At 38.0% G+C, this 17,645-nt stretch overlaps 1 protein-coding gene and 1 non-coding gene across 4 annotated transcripts in view; both read left to right on the top strand.

Annotated features, from left to right (window-relative positions):
* TNKS2 (tankyrase 2) overlaps positions 1-11,003 on the top strand; it is a 53,834-nt gene extending 42,831 nt beyond the window's left edge. Inside the window, exons 22-26 of one of the 3 annotated variants that reach the window (XM_053663821.1) lie at positions 48-122; positions 2,216-2,321; positions 4,658-4,844; positions 7,338-7,494; positions 8,359-11,003. In XM_053663821.1, the coding sequence (XP_053519796.1) occupies positions 48-122; positions 2,216-2,321; positions 4,658-4,844; positions 7,338-7,494; positions 8,359-8,421 (588 nt within the window). In that variant the 3' untranslated portion in view covers positions 8,422-11,003. The remainder of the gene's footprint in view (positions 1-47; positions 123-2,215; positions 2,322-4,657; positions 4,845-7,337; positions 7,495-8,358) is intronic. The other 2 variants (XM_037156714.2, XM_037156715.2) reach the window with 2 other exon arrangements.
* Positions 5,361-5,468, top strand: LOC119057787 (U6 spliceosomal RNA). Its single transcript, XR_005084139.1, has one exon. It is a non-coding gene; the product is annotated as a U6 spliceosomal RNA (small nuclear RNA).
* Positions 11,004-17,645: the final 6,642 nt, after the last annotated feature.

Raw genomic sequence — 17,645 nt, 5'->3', positions numbered from 1 at the left:
TCAGAAAAGACGTAAAAACTAAATATTTGAAATATTTTTTTCATCAGATGCAAAGTACAGTCCGAGAGCACAGAGATGGAGGTCATGCAGGTGGAATCTTCAACAGATACAATATTCTGAAGGTAATGATTTAGTAAAAATAAAGTTTGCTGGGAAGAGTTTTCAAAGCCCAAACCCATAATTAACTGTCATAAGAATATAGTGATCTATCCTGCCCAAAAAGTCTTTGATACGGCATCAGGGGATATTTTGGGAAAGAATGCACCCTTGGAAGATTAAGATTCTGAAAACCCTGTTCTTTTTATAACCAATAAGTCAGTGCTTGTTGAAGATATTCAAGTTTAGGGATTGTGCTTTATCTTGAGGTAATGGTAAGTCCTGTAGACTTAGTACTTTATATAAACTATTAAAATACTCTGGTAACAAAGCTGAATTTCTTTGTGGCTCATAAAAGGACTTCATCTTTATAGTTACATTATGCTTATTTAATTTGTCCTGACTACTCTAGGTTTCTGTGAGTCAGCATACATATCACTTTTCTATCATTTTAATAGTATTCCCTCAATACCTTTATTTTTTCCAAAAACAATCTTTTGAAAGTGTTTAAATCATTCTAATGAGAGTCCTGTCTCCTTATTGATGTTCAGTTACTCTTATCAGGGCCTTTTCCAACTTTGCTGTTTTTCGTGACCTGTATATAGCAAGTGAAACTGTATCTACTTGAGGTGCATGATTTTGTAACAACTTCATTGATACATTCTTAATCATTATAAAAATAAGATTGCTGGAAATAAAATGTGGCAAATATCTAATATCTAACTTTTAATCTCAAAGATGAACAGCAGTATCCCTCGGCTGTTGGATTACTGTTTCACGATAATGTGGTATTATGATACAATATTAGAATGTCATATTTTAGAGTTAGTGAATACTAAAACTATACATTGTTATTGCTGTGTTCACACTATTAGAAATTAGATGATTTAAAGCAAATACATTATTCAGGTAAAGGACCATACTTATGCATGTTCCTTTTTATTAGTTTATATCATAGTGTGACAGAATGACATCTTGATATTTCCATTCATAGACATAGAGATTTTTAATAAGACAATTATGCCTATATAGGCAAATTCTCAGTCAAGTGCACTTTGTCTGCAAATAGTAGCGAACTGTTTCTTAAGAATGAGGGCAGTAGGGAGAATATGCATTTGATTTCCAAAATACAAGCATACTTTGCTTTATTGTGCTTCAGTTTACTGAGCTTTACAGATTTTGCATTTATTTCCAAATTGAAGGCAAGACCCTCCACCAACAACTTTCTTTGTTGCAATACTTCATTATGGTCTAGAACCAAATCCACGATCTCTCTGAGGTATGCCTGTAGTGGAATTTGAGAAAGATGTGCTCTTCTACTATAATGCTACTTTAATGCAATATCTAATAAAAAATTTTTCAGTGATGAGACTTTTATATTTGTTACTTTTTTACCTAAATGAGATCTCTTTGTGCCAGTTGTTTTTCTTGATTTTTGCCTGTGGCAGTATATGGAATTATTTTGAGCTCCCAGCTTTGCTCTAGGGCCAGCAGGGGGCTGTAGCACCTTTACACAAAGCAAAGAAACAGCTCTAAAATTGTGAAATTTGACCTTGTAAATTCTCCAAATGAGAGCAACATCCTCCAGACAAAAATTTTAGAAACTGGAGGGCTACAGAAAGGCAGGGCGAGTAATAGGAGGTAGGTGTATATGTATTGTAAGAATATTTTTGGTGTGGCTATTTCAAGTATTTTTAATTAAAAACAGATAACGATAGTACTTTGAGCCAGAAAAATCAGGAGGAGAAAATATAATAATAGTCTCTTTTTAATACTTATATACAGACCCCAACATAACCGATTTGGAGGTACTTAATAATAATTTTAAATCAATGAGAATGGAAGTATTTTAATCAGTGGTATTATTGACTTTTACATATGGCCATATGTAGCTTTTTTTCCCTTCGATGTTTTCAGTTTCCAAAATATACCTATATTTCCATCTTCGTGGTCAGGACCAAGTGTTTTTAGTTGACTTATTAAAATAACATATAGTTTACATTTTAGAGAAAAGTATTGCCCCTTCCTGGCTATGTGGCCCATTTTTGGTTAAGATAAATGAGAAGGTAAGTAATTATTATGAACTAAAAATGTGATTTTTCTGGTTTCTTTATTATAGATTCAGAAAGTTTGTAACAAGAAACTGTGGGAAAGATATACTCACAGGAGAAAAGAAGTTTCTGAAGAAAACCACAACCATGCAAATGAAAGAATGCTATTTCATGGTAAGATTTTTTTCTCCCAACCCTACTGCCATTCTCCACGTTAGAATAGTTTTTGTCAGGTAAGGCCCCAGCCACTGTGGCTCAGTTGATTGGGCATCATCCTACAAACCAGAAGGTCACATGCCTGGTCAGAACACATGCCTGAGTTGCAGGTTTGGTACCCAGTCAGCGCACATACCAAAGGCAGCCAGCCAGTCAGTGTTTCTCTCTCACATTGGTGTTTCTCTCCCTTTCAAAATCAAAATTAAAAATAAAAAAAAAACTTATTGGGTATGAAATAATAATCTGTAGAATCGTAGTGTCATTTTATTTATTTTTTAAGATTTTATTTATTTACTTTTAGAGAGGGGAAGGGAGGGAGACAGAGAGGGAGCAAAACATTGATGTGAGAGAGAAACATCAATCAGTCGCCTCACGCACACTGACTAGGGACCGAACCTGCAACCCAGGCATGTGTCCTGACTGGGGATTAAACTGGCCACCCTTAGTTTTGCAGGACAGTGGAGACTATCTGAGAGCCACATCCGTCAGGGGCCTCGTGTCATTTTTAGAAAGTAAACATTATTTCTGTAATTTTACATTTATATTTGTATTTTCAACCTCTTTTGAATTTGTATATTTTACAATGGGTAGTTCATAAATAGAATTACCATAATAGAAAAAAATGGAGCTATGAGAATGTTGACTATTCATATTTTCTTTTTTTCTTTATTTAATAGATTTTGCTTATTATGATCACTCTGAGAAATTGTTTTATTTTTAACTAGTTGAGTTAAAGTTAAAATAAGATCTGAAAATCATCTCAGAAGAGTGTATGCATTCTATTCTTGTATTGACTCTGTCAAAACTACATTTAACTTTATTGTCAAGAGCTGTGGGCATTGGACTTTGATGTTTTCTGAGAACCTTCACTGAATTGAGAGCACCATTACTTACCATTGGTGACATTTCTTATGTTTCTGGGGTTTGCAAGTCTATAGTAAGTACGAATATAGATATTAACATAGTATTTGTCAAGTCTTAAAGCACATTACCCAGTGTAGCTCAAATCCGTGCCTTCATTTGGCCTTGACTGCAGAAAATTTTTAGAGACCTGTAAAGTTCTATAAAACATAGCATTTAAATTTCACAATCCTTGGAAGAATGGCTTTTGTGGTCTGAAATGGTATGTAATATCAAAATGGTATTTCTCATTCCAAAACACTAAAAATTACAATACTCTCTTGGCATACAGCAAAATATTTATGTATTGACTTATGATTATAAAAAAGGGTTTTTCTATTTTAGTGGTTTTGATTTTTCTAATTTGAAATAAGTAATTTTATTCTTCAATATTTCCGTAAAGTAGAATTCGTTGTATTCTCCTCTCCCTTTATAAACAGGGACACTGATGTTGATGAATTAGTTGGTTACATTATATTAGCTTTTCCCACCTCCCACCTTGACCCACTCCCTGACCTGGTTCCCATGCTGAGTACCTCCTCCCCTTTGCTAAGCTCACCTTCTTTGCACACACGCAAGGAAGAAGGAGAAAGAAGTCAGTATTCTGGGAATGAAGGCACACCACATTTGCAGATGGAATCTGTTAAAGCAGGTGATAAAAGCATTAGAATGATAGGAGAGACGAGGTGTAAAGAGAATTAACATGAAAAGACAACTTTGGCCACTTTTGATATCTAAAAAAAAAGTACATAGACATGGGTGTTATTGTAAGACCTCATTAATTTCAGCCTTGCTGTATGAGGTGAATTATAAGATTCTTCACTCTGATTTGCATGGATATAGGGTCTGGAATTTGATAGCTCTAGCATTGATATTTCATGTGATCTGTTTATGATTCTAATTAAATCTGTATATGTCTTTGTTTTAGCAGCTGAACCACCACCAGCTTTTCAGAACATTGACTGTCAACTCCTCTAAAATAGTCACTTTATTTTTCAGACTATTAAGACGCACTCCCTACCCTCCCTTCTTTTTTTTCTTCCTCCCCAAATTTGGGATGAATAATGGTTGTTAATGCTGCTGTTGAGTTCTGTTTACATTTACATTGGTGAAATATTATGTTATTTATGTTATTAAACATTTTACCATATTTTTTGCTTCAAAATTTTTTTTCTATTTTCCTCCTCTAAAACCTAGGCACGTCTGTGGTCCGAAAAATGCAATATTCGAAAGTAGTGAGCCAGCTGACAGTTAACTCATTATGCTTGTTTTCTGATTTTGCTGCATTGTAGTGGTTGTGTATATATGTTTAAGAATTTAACTTGTAAGAGGCTTTAGTTTTTGTTATTCTTCTAAGGTAATTTTAAGTCATTATTTATCTGTATGTATTTTAGGGTCTCCCTTTGTGAATGCAATTATCCATAAAGGCTTCGATGAAAGGCACGCCTACATAGGTGGCATGTTCGGAGCTGGGATCTATTTTGCTGAAAACTCTTCCAAAAGCAATCAGTATGTATATGGAATTGGAGGAGGTACTGGGTGTCCAGTTCACAAAGACAGATCTTGTTACATTTGCCACAGGTAGGAGGTCACTTGTTCTCATTTATTTTGATAAGAATCAGATAAGAGCTGGTTTCATATTTCAAAATTTGGGGGGTCAAGGCATTATCTTCAACAATTTTAGGAATCCAGGAGTTACTTTTGGCCATTTCACCAGTTATAATAGCTAGTATTTATCTAATGGCCTTTATGGGCCAAGCACAGTTCTAAGCACGTGATCTGTTTAACTCATTTAATCATTAGTACATTTGGTGCTTTAAAGACCATGGAGTAGGACATCTCATTGGGCATGAAAGATATTTCATTTTGGCTCTTGACAAATACTGTAGGACCATGGGCTCTTTAAAAAATTCTAGTATTCACATGCTAAATCGGTATTACTTGCAAAGCCTAATTATTTCATGGCAGTGCATAAGGGAGTCTCTCTTCCATTTTGATTTGATTGTAATCCTCAATTCATGATTTTACTAGTTGAAAAGTTATAATAAAACACATCAATCCTTTAGAAAGTACATCGTTATCAAATAACTACTTTGTGTGCTTGCTTCAGCAACACGTATACTAAAATTGGAATGATACAGAGGAAATTAACATGGCCCCAGCACAAGAATGACACATTAACTTGGCTCTAATTGATAAACTCCTCATAGATAAGTAAATTGTCTTTTGCTACCTGAAAAATCGAAAAAGATTAATTATTGCGATTATCCTACAGTTAGGGTACTGCTTATAAAGATCTAGAGCAGTAGTTTATCAAACATTAGCAAGCCTCAGAATTGACCTAGATGGCTAGTTGAAATGCAGATTCCTAAGCCCCTACCTTCTGAGTTGCCGATTTAATAGATCTGGGGTGGAGCCCTAGAACTTGAATTTTTACCAAGTTCTCAGGTGTTACTGATGCTTCTGATCAATGATCTAGAAAAAACTCTAGAGTAGTAGTTCTCACTCTCGGCAGCATATTTGGAATCACCCAGGAAGCTTTAAAAACTGTCTGTGTCCCACCCTCAGGCATTCTGCTTTAGTTGGTCTCTGGGGTACAGTCTGGGCATTTGGATTTTTAAAGGCTACCCAGCTGATATTGAAAGGTTCCCAAGGTGAGGAACTATAGTCCTGGAGAGAAACATGCTTTGTTGTTGTTGTTTTCCCTCTAAATGTAGATTTGTATAGATGCCTGAAGTCAGCCCTCCTGGGTGACCTTCCACCCACTTCTATTTAGATCATAAATTAGACTGGTTAGGAGGCTTATGATTTCTTGAGAGTCTATAAGTTGAACGCTGCTGTTTTTACACGTCATATTATCTGGAGGCTAAGTAGTTCTAGATATTCATAGTAAGCAGTATTCTTGTACCTCTTCTAAACTGTCTTTGGAGTAGAACATTTGGTTGTTCGGAAACTTAAGACTTCTGTATTCTGGATTTTCGTGGCACTGATTGTGACTGTAAGAGAAAATCTTTTAATAATGCTAGGAATGTTTCCAACAGGCATATTTAGAATTAAAAATACAGAAAGCATCTGTTTGGAGAATAGAATCATCAACTCGTTCACCAAAATCTCCTTTTCTCTTCTCTAAAGAGAAGAGATAAAACAAATAACTGAAGGGAGGGTGGGAGAGCCAATTCAGTGGAACTAAGGAAGGCCAATCCTATGCCCGAGGGGGATGGGAGAGTAACCTGCTTCAACTTTAGGTACGGGAAAGCCTAGCTGAGGAAGCAGCATTTCAGCTGAAACCTGCAAAATGAGAGTTAGTCAGTTGGAGAGTAGTAGAGTAGGTGCCATTCTACATGGTAGAGGAAACAGTGTGGTATGTATGATGGCCTTGGGGTGCAGAGGTTTGACCTGTGTGAAGAAAGAAAATGTGTCTGGGGCATGAAGAATGCGAGATAAAATTGAAGAATTTGGAACTATTGTAAGGAACTCAGATATTATTCTAAGTATAGTGAGCAGCCTGTAAAAGGAAATTTATGTAGTCTAATTCATGTTTTTTGTTTTTTGTTGTTTCTTTCCTAAATCAGTGGTTGCTTGGATGGAAAATAATTGAGACATGAACTAGAGCAGGAGAAGGAAGACTAACTAGTTCAGAGGCCATTGTTATAGTCCAGGTGAAAATTTAAGAAAAGAGAATGGATTTCAAATATATTTTGTAGGTGGAATCCACTGGACTTAGTTGGAAAAATGTCCTCTTTGCAAGCCACTTCGTGGAATCCCCTTAAATTTCCTCCTTCCCACTTGGGCTATGATTTGTGCTTTTGCTGGGATACAAACAGGATGGCTGAGTCTGCATATCTATAAGGTTATTACATTTTCAGGTTTTACAGTTAATTAAAATGACAAATTTTTTCATTAATGAGAATAGTGGTAGAAATTGTTATAAAGTTATTTTAAGGGTGAAATGATCAATCATAAAGATTTATGTGTAAATGCTTTAAAAAGCTTATACAATGCACACAAACAAAATTGTCATATGCTACCTTGTCTTTAGGGAGATCTTTTTTTTTCCCGCCCCCCACATTATAGGCAGCTGCTCTTTTGCCGCGTAACCTTGGGAAAATCGTTCTTGCAGTTCAGTGCAATGAAAATGGCACATTCTCCTCCAGGGCATCATTCAGTCACTGGACGCCCCAGTGTAAATGGCCTAGCATTAGCTGAATATGTTATTTACAGAGGAGAACAGGTAATTCTGGGTTTTGTTGTTGTTGTTCATCTTCAAAAATGCTTTAGAGTCATGCTTTAACCTCTTAGTAATCTTAAATTACTAAAAAGGTATGTTGCCTTAAGAAATGCATTTCTTTTTGTTTTAAATAATTTCAGACTTACAGGAAAGTTGCAGAAATAATAAAGAGAATTTCCTTATGCCCTTTGCCCAGATTTTCCAAATGTTAACGTTTTAATATTCTCTCTCTTTTATCAATTTCCCTCTCCTGATTGTGTGTGTATGCACTTTTTTTTAACTGTTTGAGAGCACAGTTCCTTCACCCTTAGGAGCACAGGCATGTTTCTTTGCCTTTAAATATGTACTTCAACTATATTTCCTAAAATCAAGGAGATTCCCTTAAAATTATCACAATGAGGAAAATACCTGTTACCAATGAGGGAAATAATCTACAGACCGTATTTAGATTTTGCCAGATTTACTGGATCTTTTCTTTTTCTAGCTTTTCTAAAATACAGTTGATCAGAATCCTGTGTTCAGTAGTCAGCCTGTGTGTAGCAAAGAGATGTGTCATTCCCTCTTGCTCTTAGTGACGCGGATCCAATCAAAAGCATCACTAGATTGTGTTCTCATTTGGGGATATGTATCCACATCACCAAAGTTACTAAAAACAGATAAACACACACTTAGTACTCATTCCAGATGGGCCAGTTCAGAATCTCGGGGATTGGGATCAAGGTCAGGATGTCTTGAGAAAACGCTCTTGCATTATTCTGATCCATAGCACACTGAGTTAGAACCTCTTTTCGAAGCATAGCAATGCTTATGGGAAGCCTCCTTTCAAAAATTTGTTTACCAATATTTGAATTAATCTTTCTCTTCTAGGCTTATCCTGAATATTTAATTACTTACCAGATTGTGAGGCCCGAAGGTATGGTTGATGGATGATTATTTTAGGAAACTAACTCCACTGAACCTGAAGTCATCTAAACAGCTGGTGGCCTCTTAATTTTTACTCCTTTGCTGAGAAAAATCATCTTGTTCACAAGCCTGTGGCAAAAGGATAAAAAATGTGAAAGAAGTTTAACATTCTGACTTGATAAAGCTTTAATAATGTACAGTGTTTTCTAAATACTTCCTGTTTTTCAGCACTTTAACAGATGCCATTCCAGGTTGAAACTGGGTTTGTCTGTACTGAATTATAAACAGTTAACTTGAATCTTTTATACGTTATGCAATGATTCTAACAGAAACTGTAACCCCCTCAACAGAACTCATTTTACTAATACAGTACTGTGTTCTTTAAACACAGCATTTACACTGAATACGATTTCATTTGTAAAACTGTAAATAAGAGCTTTTGTACTAGCCCAATATTTATTTACATTGCTTTGTAATATAAATGTTTTAGAACTGCAGCGGTTTACAGGTTTTTTTCCGTAAGCACCGCTCATCTGTTGTTCTTCATCCTGCATCATCGTGACTGAGTGATCTCTGCGTTGGAATTCGGAGGCTCGGTTGAGTTGTCAGCAGAGACTGTCCACTGGGAGACATTTATTTATCACATTTAATTTGCTGATGAAAGCATTTATCACTCACTAGAAATCTTTCCCATTTAAGAGCTTGTTTTGTGAATTCTCTTCGGATTTAATTTGTGCTGCTTTTTGTATGTATAAGATACATTCCAAAGAGCTCTAACTGTAATAGTCCTGATTATTATAGATACATCTTTACTGACATCGAACTCTGGGTTTCACATTGGAAAAATTGCTCATGTCATTTTATGAAAATTGGAGCAAGCGCTTTTATTTTTTAGACAGGTTCAAGTCCTGCCACTGAACTATTATGATGTTCTTTTCATGGAATATAAATAGAAAGTTAAATTTCAGAGGTAGGAATGGTAATCTTGAATAATTTTCTAGTATGTTCTAATCACCTTAGATGTAAATGGAAAAGAATAGCAAATGGGAGTGCATGGGGTTTTTGTCCTAAGAATTTTGTTCCTGTTCTTTTTCCTTGGCCTTACTGTTACACTTGCGGCCAGTCTGCACACCAGAGGTTAGCCCCACCAGAACATGAAATGGAGGTGTCCCAGTTCTCTCCTAGGCTCCTGATGGGCAGGGGCAGTGAGAAGGGTGCTTTCTGCTCTGGGTTGCCTCATAACGTTACACCCAGTAGGAAATACACTGTGGGCACCGCATGGTGATCAGACTTGTTTGGCAGTTGTGGAGAGAATGCTATCCCATAAAATGCCATTCCTGTTTTCTAAGGCAAAATGTTTTTTCCATGAAAAATGCTAAAGCATCTTGGTACAGAGGTGTGAGTAACAGCTTGTCAATCTGTTTGTTGACTCTAGCTTCTTCATAAGTCAAGGCAGGATTTTTACCCCTTCAGTCTTTGTGAATGAGGACTTTCCCATTCACTCTATACCAGTTTACCTTTGTGTAACATTTTATTCAGTCTCTAACTGGCCCTTTAAGGCGACTTGTATATAAAGTGCTAGAAAATCATGTTCCTTGTTTTAAGTAAGAATTAATCAGAGTAAATGCACATCTGGAGTTTCTATCATGTAAATTGTGATTATTATTTAAGAGGTCAATTCCTGACCTTTAAGTGATTTTATACAGTTCTCTAATAATTGCAAACGTGATCCTAAAGTCATTTCTTGGAACTCAAATGGACTATGCCAAATTTTATATCATTTTTCAGGTTCTGGAAGCTTCCAGATTTTATAATTAGAAGATAATGAGATGAGTTAATGGAGTTTATATTTACATACCTTGTCTCTCAACATTTACTCCATAATCTTCACCCTATGAGTGAATCGAATTGCTTATCATGTAAAATTATCGTGGTCTATGAGTTTACAGTATTGTATCCTGTGTTGTTTCATCTAATCCATTGCTTAATTAGTGTGATGTTTTTCTATGAATGATTATATTGTGGTTAATATGTTAGCATGGTGATACTTTCAGTTAGCTTTTTGTTTGTTGGGAGGTGGAAGGGGGTTGGAGGGGTTAGGGTATTTTTTTGGAGTTTTTGCATGAAATATCTTACTTTATAATAATGAAATTACTTTTTCTTTTGTGAATTTTTTTGAAATGAGATTTAACTTTTTGTGTGAGTAGTACTATTATATCCATCTTGAGTGTCTTTCTTGTACTGTATCACATTCCATACCCTCATTTAATTCTTAATAAAAATGTTCACTTGTTTTTCCAGGTCATTACTGGAGTAGTATAAATGTGTTGAATGGACTGTGAGAAAATGGATAAGATTACAATAAACCACAATTGCAGGAAAACATTGTATTTCTGAGTCTAATGGTGATAAAGAATGCAGTTTCAAGGTTGAAGTATTAAATGTAGTTGCCACATCTGCTCATTTGCTTTAAGATGGAAGGTAGCTATGAGGCACTTTTAGATATTTATTTAGTCCATCCAACAAACTTTTTGGCAAACCTTAAAGTGCATTCCTGAGAAATCTATCCTCTTAACTTATAAAGGGGGATATATTTTTGTTTCCTATATATTATATAAAAATTTAAGTTTTCAAATCTTAAAGTTAGTGGTATTTGTTACTCTTAAAGTGTAGTAAATGTATTTTAAATTTCAGTATGCCAAGTGTCCATGTGTGTGATCAATTCTCTGCTCTCCATAGTAAGAGAATAATGGTGCATGTAACCCATAAACCATGGCTCTGAAATATTTTCCAGTAGCTTTATCTTCCTGCTTCAGGTAGGATAATATTAAAGTGTTTGCCTGCTCCTAAGCATGCATTCCTAGTTTGTGATGTGACCCAGTTGTTTGCAGGGAGATGGAGAAAGAAAACATGCAAATAAATTCCCTTAAGATTTTGTGATTAGTATTCCTGGCTTGCTTTTTACCTACTGTTCTGTCCTGTTAGAGGACTAGAATGACAAGAGGAGCAAGTTGTGGTGCCCATTCTTCAGGAGAACTGTCATATTCTTAAAGTGAGACTATAATGCGGCCTTTTCACTATCTCCTGAATTTTTACCACCCATCTCCCTTTTCCTGCTTGCCAGCTGAGGCAGACTGTGACCTAAAATACTTACTTACACCTTCTGAGAAGGCTCTTGCTCTCCACATACAAGCCAATGCCTAGTCCAGTTCATTTTCCACCCGTACTTGTCATTCTTGTCACACAAACATATACAGAGCTTCTGACATGACCTGCACAAATACAGCTTTGAAGGCAGGGTTGGTGTGCAAAACTCACTGCCAGCCCAGGGAGAGAGAAAAAAACAAGAGGAAACTTAGAGCAGTTAGGTATTGCTGCAGTGTTTTTAATTTCTTTAACAAAAATATTGGTCTGCAACAAGTATATATATTTTTTAATTGGTCCCTCACAGGTAATTTGAAAGGTCTAAGAAATCTGTTTAACACTAAACCCATCACTTAACACCTCCCAGCACACAATAATTTCTTAGAAAATTTTTATTGAGTCAATAAATAAGTAGTGATTAAGTAGGCTATAAGGTCAAATGGATCTGGATTTGAATTTTACCCTATCCTTCACAAAATATGTGGTCTTGAACAAATCCCATGATGTTGATAAGCTTTACAGTACTTACAGGTTGTTGAGAGAACGAAATGGTCTTCTGTGTGTGCCAGTAAGTACAGTATTGGGCAATAACTGGTTATTGTAATTAATATTACTATATCCCTGTGGGTTAAAAAAAAGAAAATAATGGACTTCCTATTTACACATGAAAAGCAGTTGTAACACATCATGAAAAGACCCCATTTATAATATCAGATACATTTAATACATAAGAATAAACCATAAAAAGTATTTAATGTTACTTAGAGACAGAAATAAGACTGTCACAAATAGGATATCATATACTATTGAACAAAAAGATTCAGTATTATAATAATTTCATATAAATTTACTTTAACTTAATAACATACCAACCCTTTTGAGCATAGGGGTGGGAAACGATAGACTGATTCTGAAACTACTATGGAAAGTGTACAAAGATTCTTATTGAAAAATATCAGGGGAAGGAGTACTGAAGGGCTGCTAGCCATATCACAAAAATATTTGAAAACTATTAAAACAGTAATATTACTGTCAGTATTTAGCTAGCAAAGGGAGCTAGACATAGAGCTTAATAAAATGGGGAAGATAAGCCTGCTTCCTCTGCCAAAAAGCTGCAGCTTCCCACTGGATTACACCACTGCTCAGCCAAGGTGATTAACACTCCTCCCTTTCCCTTTCCAGTACTGGATTGCTGAGGGACATGGGGGAGGTGCTGGGCCAAAGAGGCCTGCCAGCTGAACTAGGGGCTGTAAATCCATCCAAAACCCATGAAAGTTTGGGAAGTTCATTGGCCAAATTGAAAAGGCACCTGGTCCATCCCAAGCCCAAGCTGGTACAGTCCCAGCAGAACAAAGAAGTGCTCTTATCCAGGAGCATGTGACCATGTGAGTCTGGCAGCTACCCAGGCTTGCAGCAGATGGCGTGGGCTCCAAAATGACTGAGCTCGCTCTCTGTTGCCCACCTAGTGATATACTCAGCCATTCGTTTGTGCAGTCTCGCCCAGGAGCATGCAACCATGTGCATCTAGCAGCCACCAGGCCCACAGCAGATGGCGTGGGCACCAAAAGGACTAAGTGCTCTCTCGCCCACACCCGAAACGTGCTTGGGCCAGGCTGCCATGCGTTCTCTCATCGTAGCCACGTGGCCTTAGCAGCCATGTGGACGCCACCACCCAAAGCAGTCAGGAAAAGCTTAGAGCTCCCCGGGCGAACGAGCTGGCTGGATGTAGCAGCCATCTACAGGCTCCAAAGGACAAAGCTTTAATATGAAGCAGGAACAGTGGACACTGGCTTGCTTTGGCCTTGTGGAGGACATAGACTTTTTCCACCTCAAGACAGAGGGAAATGGGACATTGGAAACCCAGAGGTAGCTTCTATTTCCACACAGATAAACCATGACACACACCAGTCTCCCATGTGTGGGTCCTTGGAATACTTTCCTTGTGGTCCCGCAGAACAGACTAATTTCCTCTGACAACAGTTAACCAGCATATAAACTAATCCATGAAATAGAAGATAGAATCTAGCCCCAGCTGGTGTGGCCCCAGGGTTTTAAGTGCTGGCCTGCAAGCCCAAAGATCACTGGTTCAGTTCCCAGTCAGAGAACATGGATAGGTTGTGGGCCAGGTCCCCAGTTGGCAGGTGTGTGAGAGGCAACAGATCAATGTTTTTCTCACAAGTTGATGTTTCCCTCTCTTCCTCCATTTCCCTTGCTCTAAAAAATAAAATCTTTGGAAAAAAAAAAAAAAGACGGAATCCAGAAATGGCGTCAAATCCACAGTGTATTATAAAGGCAGTTTACTATGAATTTGTAGGGAAGATAATGGTCTTGGAACAACTCAAGAGCCATCTGGGAAAAATAAAGTTGGACCCAGTAATTATTCTCTACATCAAAATATTTCAGATGAGGCAAATATGAAATAATAAATGAAACTACCAAATTACAAGAAATAGAAGAATGGTATTACTAATGACCCTTCTAATTATAATGCAAAACCCAGAAGCTGTGAATGAAAAGACTGATACAACCAACTTACAAAAATTCTGTCTGCAAATAAAATAAAAAGCTAAATGGCAAATTGTGAGTACATGTAACAGACAAGGAATTGATACTTTTACATATAAAAACACTCAAAAAGTGAGAAGCAGAATAACAAAATGAACAATACATAAAGAGGAAAAATGGCATTTAAAGAAGAGAAATGCAATTTAACTATATGTTGATAACCGTTTTCCGCTTCTCCATTAGTAAAGGTCAAGGAGTAATATTCAAAATATTGAACCCCCAGATGCCAGTCTCGTTAAGAAGACTCAGTTGCTCTGTTGTGAGAGGTGGTGGGTACAGGTGTGTGCTGATCATTAACAACCAGCATGGTCCCACTGGTGTGTTCCAGCAAGCTACCTATCAGCCCTGGTGGAAAACACCTCTCTCACATTGTTGAGAAACAACCTCTAGAAGGAAAGCCGAGCAATATTTGTCCAAATCTTGATGTACACTGTGAGTAAAAGGCCCCATGAAAAGGAAATACATCACAGTGTTATCTGAAAAAAAAGTTATGAACAGCACATATTCATCAGTAAGGGAATGGTTAAATAAATTATAGTGCATTCATATGCCAGAAAGTCTGGAGTCATCAAAAGAAAAAAAACAGGCCTAAATGTACTGATCAAGGTAGATTACTGAATGGAAAAAAAGAAAAAGGCAACGTTCACAACTGTGTAAGTTACCAATGTACAAAAATTAATATAAATAGCACGCTTATGTGTCCATAAGCTGCCTCTGGGGCAAGTGCAAGTGAATGGTAAGTAACTTGAAGAGGAGATGACCTGAGTGGCAGAAGATAGGGATGGAATGAAAGCTCACTTTCCATTCTGTATTCGTTATATTTAGAACTTTGTACTATGTATACTCACTTAAAAATGTAACTTATTTAAAGATGAGATTTCAGTTAGGATACCCGAGGGTTTTATTGAGCTGTAAGTCTGCAAGAGTGTGAGCAAAACTGAATTAAGTTTCCTCAAACCTGCTTTATCTCAATCTTCCTCCTCCTATTATGGCCTCTTTATTCTTCCAGTTGTTCAAGGCAGAAGCCTTGGAGTCATGTACTGTCCCTCCCAGCCCACAGCAAACCACTTGGTCTTCTGTTTTCACCTTGTCCCCCTCTCCCTGATCCCACTGCCTTTCAGTGGGATCAGGGAGCCAGAGTGGTCCTGTTGCATGAATCAACTGTTGTGCCTTTTCCTCACAGCTCCGCAGGGACTCCCCGTGTCACTTGGACTGAAAGCTGAAGTCCGTAGAATGCCCAGTTTGACCTACCACGTGACCTGCCTCTGCGCCCCTGACACTGATTTCCCACTGGCTTCTGGCCACTCCACCCCTCTCCTGAACATGCAGGCACGCTCCCCCAACCTCCCACCTTTGCAGGTGCTAGTTCTGCTGCCTGGGCTGCTCTTCCCTGAGCATTCCCCGGGACACACTCCCCAACTTCCTTCCTGTTTAAATGTCCGCCTTGTTGGGGAGGCCTTCCAGAACTACCTTTCGGAAACCTTTATTTCACCCTTCCCTTTCTCCCCTAACTCATTCCCAATTCTCCTTACTCTCCCCCTATTTTGTCCCTATAAAAATAAACAAGTTCTATACTCAGCATAATTTGCTTATTTATTACATTTATTGTCTATCTTGCCCCACTACAAAGGTAAACTTCGCAAGGATGGATTCCACTGATGCAGCACAGTCTGGAGCAGTGCCGGGCACGTAGCTAGTGCTCAGTGAACATGTGTTAAGGGACTGAATGGGCTTGTATGATCTTCACTCAGTTCCCTTAAAGTGTACTCACCATTACATGGAGACAGCAGTAGTTAATACTGGCATTATCAATAGTGCTAATAACAACATAGTTATTTATCAAATCCACTACCAGGAATAACAATATCAATAATCAGTTATCATGCATCCACTTTGCTCCTAGCAAGAACAATACCAATCATAGTTGTTGTTTTTTTTATTTATTTTTTATTGATTATGCTGTTATAGTTGTTCTATTCCCCCCTTCATTCCCCTCCACCCTACCCGCTCGTCCCCACCATTACCCCCCCTTTAGTTTATGACCATGTGTTTCAAGTTCTTTAGATTCTATATTTCCCATACTATTCTTGCCCCCCATCTATTTTCTATCTACTGTCTATGCTACTTATTTTCTGTACCTTCTCCCCCCTTCTCCTCCTCCCACTCCCCTGTTGCTAACCCTCCTTGAGATCTTCATTTCTATGTTTCCACTCCTGATCTAGCTGTCCTTTTAGTTTGCTTTTGTTTTAGGTGTGGTCGTTAATAACTGTGAGTTTGTTGTCCTTTCACTGTTCATGTTTTTTTAACTTCTTTTTCTTAGATAAGTCCCTTTAACATTTCATATAATAAGGGCTTGGTGATGATGAACTCCTTGAATTTGATCTTATCTGAGAAGCACTTTATCTGTCCTTCCATTCTAAATGAAAGTTTTGCTGGATAGAGCATTCTTGGTTGTAGGTCTTTGGATTTCATGACTTGGAATACCTCTTTCCAGCCCCTTCTTGCCTGTAAGGTCTCTTTTGAGAAATCAGCTGACAGTCTGATGGGGACTCCTTTGTAGGTGACTGACCCCTTAGCTCTTGCTGCTTCTAGGATCCTCTCCTTCATTTTAATCTTGGCTAATATAATGATGGTATGCCTTGGTGTGTTCCTCCTTGAGTCCAACTTCTTTGGTACTCTCTGAGCTTCCTGGATTTCCTGGAAGTCTATTTCCTTTGCCAGATTGGGGAAATTCTCCTTTATTATTTGTTCAAATAAGTTTTCCACTGGTGGCTGTTCCTTTCCCCCTTCTGGTACCCCTATAATTCAGATGTTGGAGCGTTTAAAGATGTCCTGGAGGTTCCTAAGACTCTCCTCATTTTTTTTGAATTCTTGCTTCTTGACTCTTTTCTGTTTGGCCATTATTTGCTTTCTTCTGGTCCACTCCATTGATTTGAGTCCCAGTTTCCTTTTCATCGCTATTGGTTTCCTGTGCAATTCCATTCATTTCAGTTAGTTTCACCTTCATATGTTTCTCTAATTTGTGGCTATAATCAACCAGTTCTGTGAGGATCCTGATCACCAGTGTTTTGAACTGTGCGTCTGAGAGTTTTGCTATTTCTTCATCGCTTAGATTTATAGGCTCTGGGGCTTTGAGATCTTCTTGAGCCATTTTTGGTCTGTTTGCGCCCGTTAAGTCTGAGGAGCAGAGCCTTGGACTCCCAGGTGGCTGGGTTGTGACGCTGTATGTGGGGGCGGGGTCAGAGCGGGGAAATGGCGGCCCCCTCTGCTGTTTCCCGCAGCTGGGTGACAAGCAGAGCCTTAGGTTGTTTACCAGGGCTGGACCACTTAGGTCGCTGGATTATGACGCTGTATGTGGAGGCGGGGTTAGAGCGGGGAAATGGCGGTGCCCTCCACTGCAGCTTGCCGCTGGGGCTGCTGGCTCTGGTCCAATGGCCCACTCCCTCGCTTGTCTATCCACACACGAATGCGTGACCACAGTCAACCCGCAGCCCCCCTCCCTCACTGTTTCCCCACAGTCACTCGCTGAGTTGCCCACCAGG

Source organism: Artibeus jamaicensis, unplaced genomic scaffold, assembly GCF_021234435.1.
Source record: "Artibeus jamaicensis isolate MK-2021 breed Jamaican fruit bat unplaced genomic scaffold, CSHL_Jam_final contig_332, whole genome shotgun sequence".
Classification (NCBI taxonomy): domain Eukaryota; kingdom Metazoa; phylum Chordata; class Mammalia; order Chiroptera; family Phyllostomidae; genus Artibeus; species Artibeus jamaicensis.
Note: the sequence above shows the minus strand (reverse complement) of the source record. Positions and strands in the feature narration are given on the sequence as shown.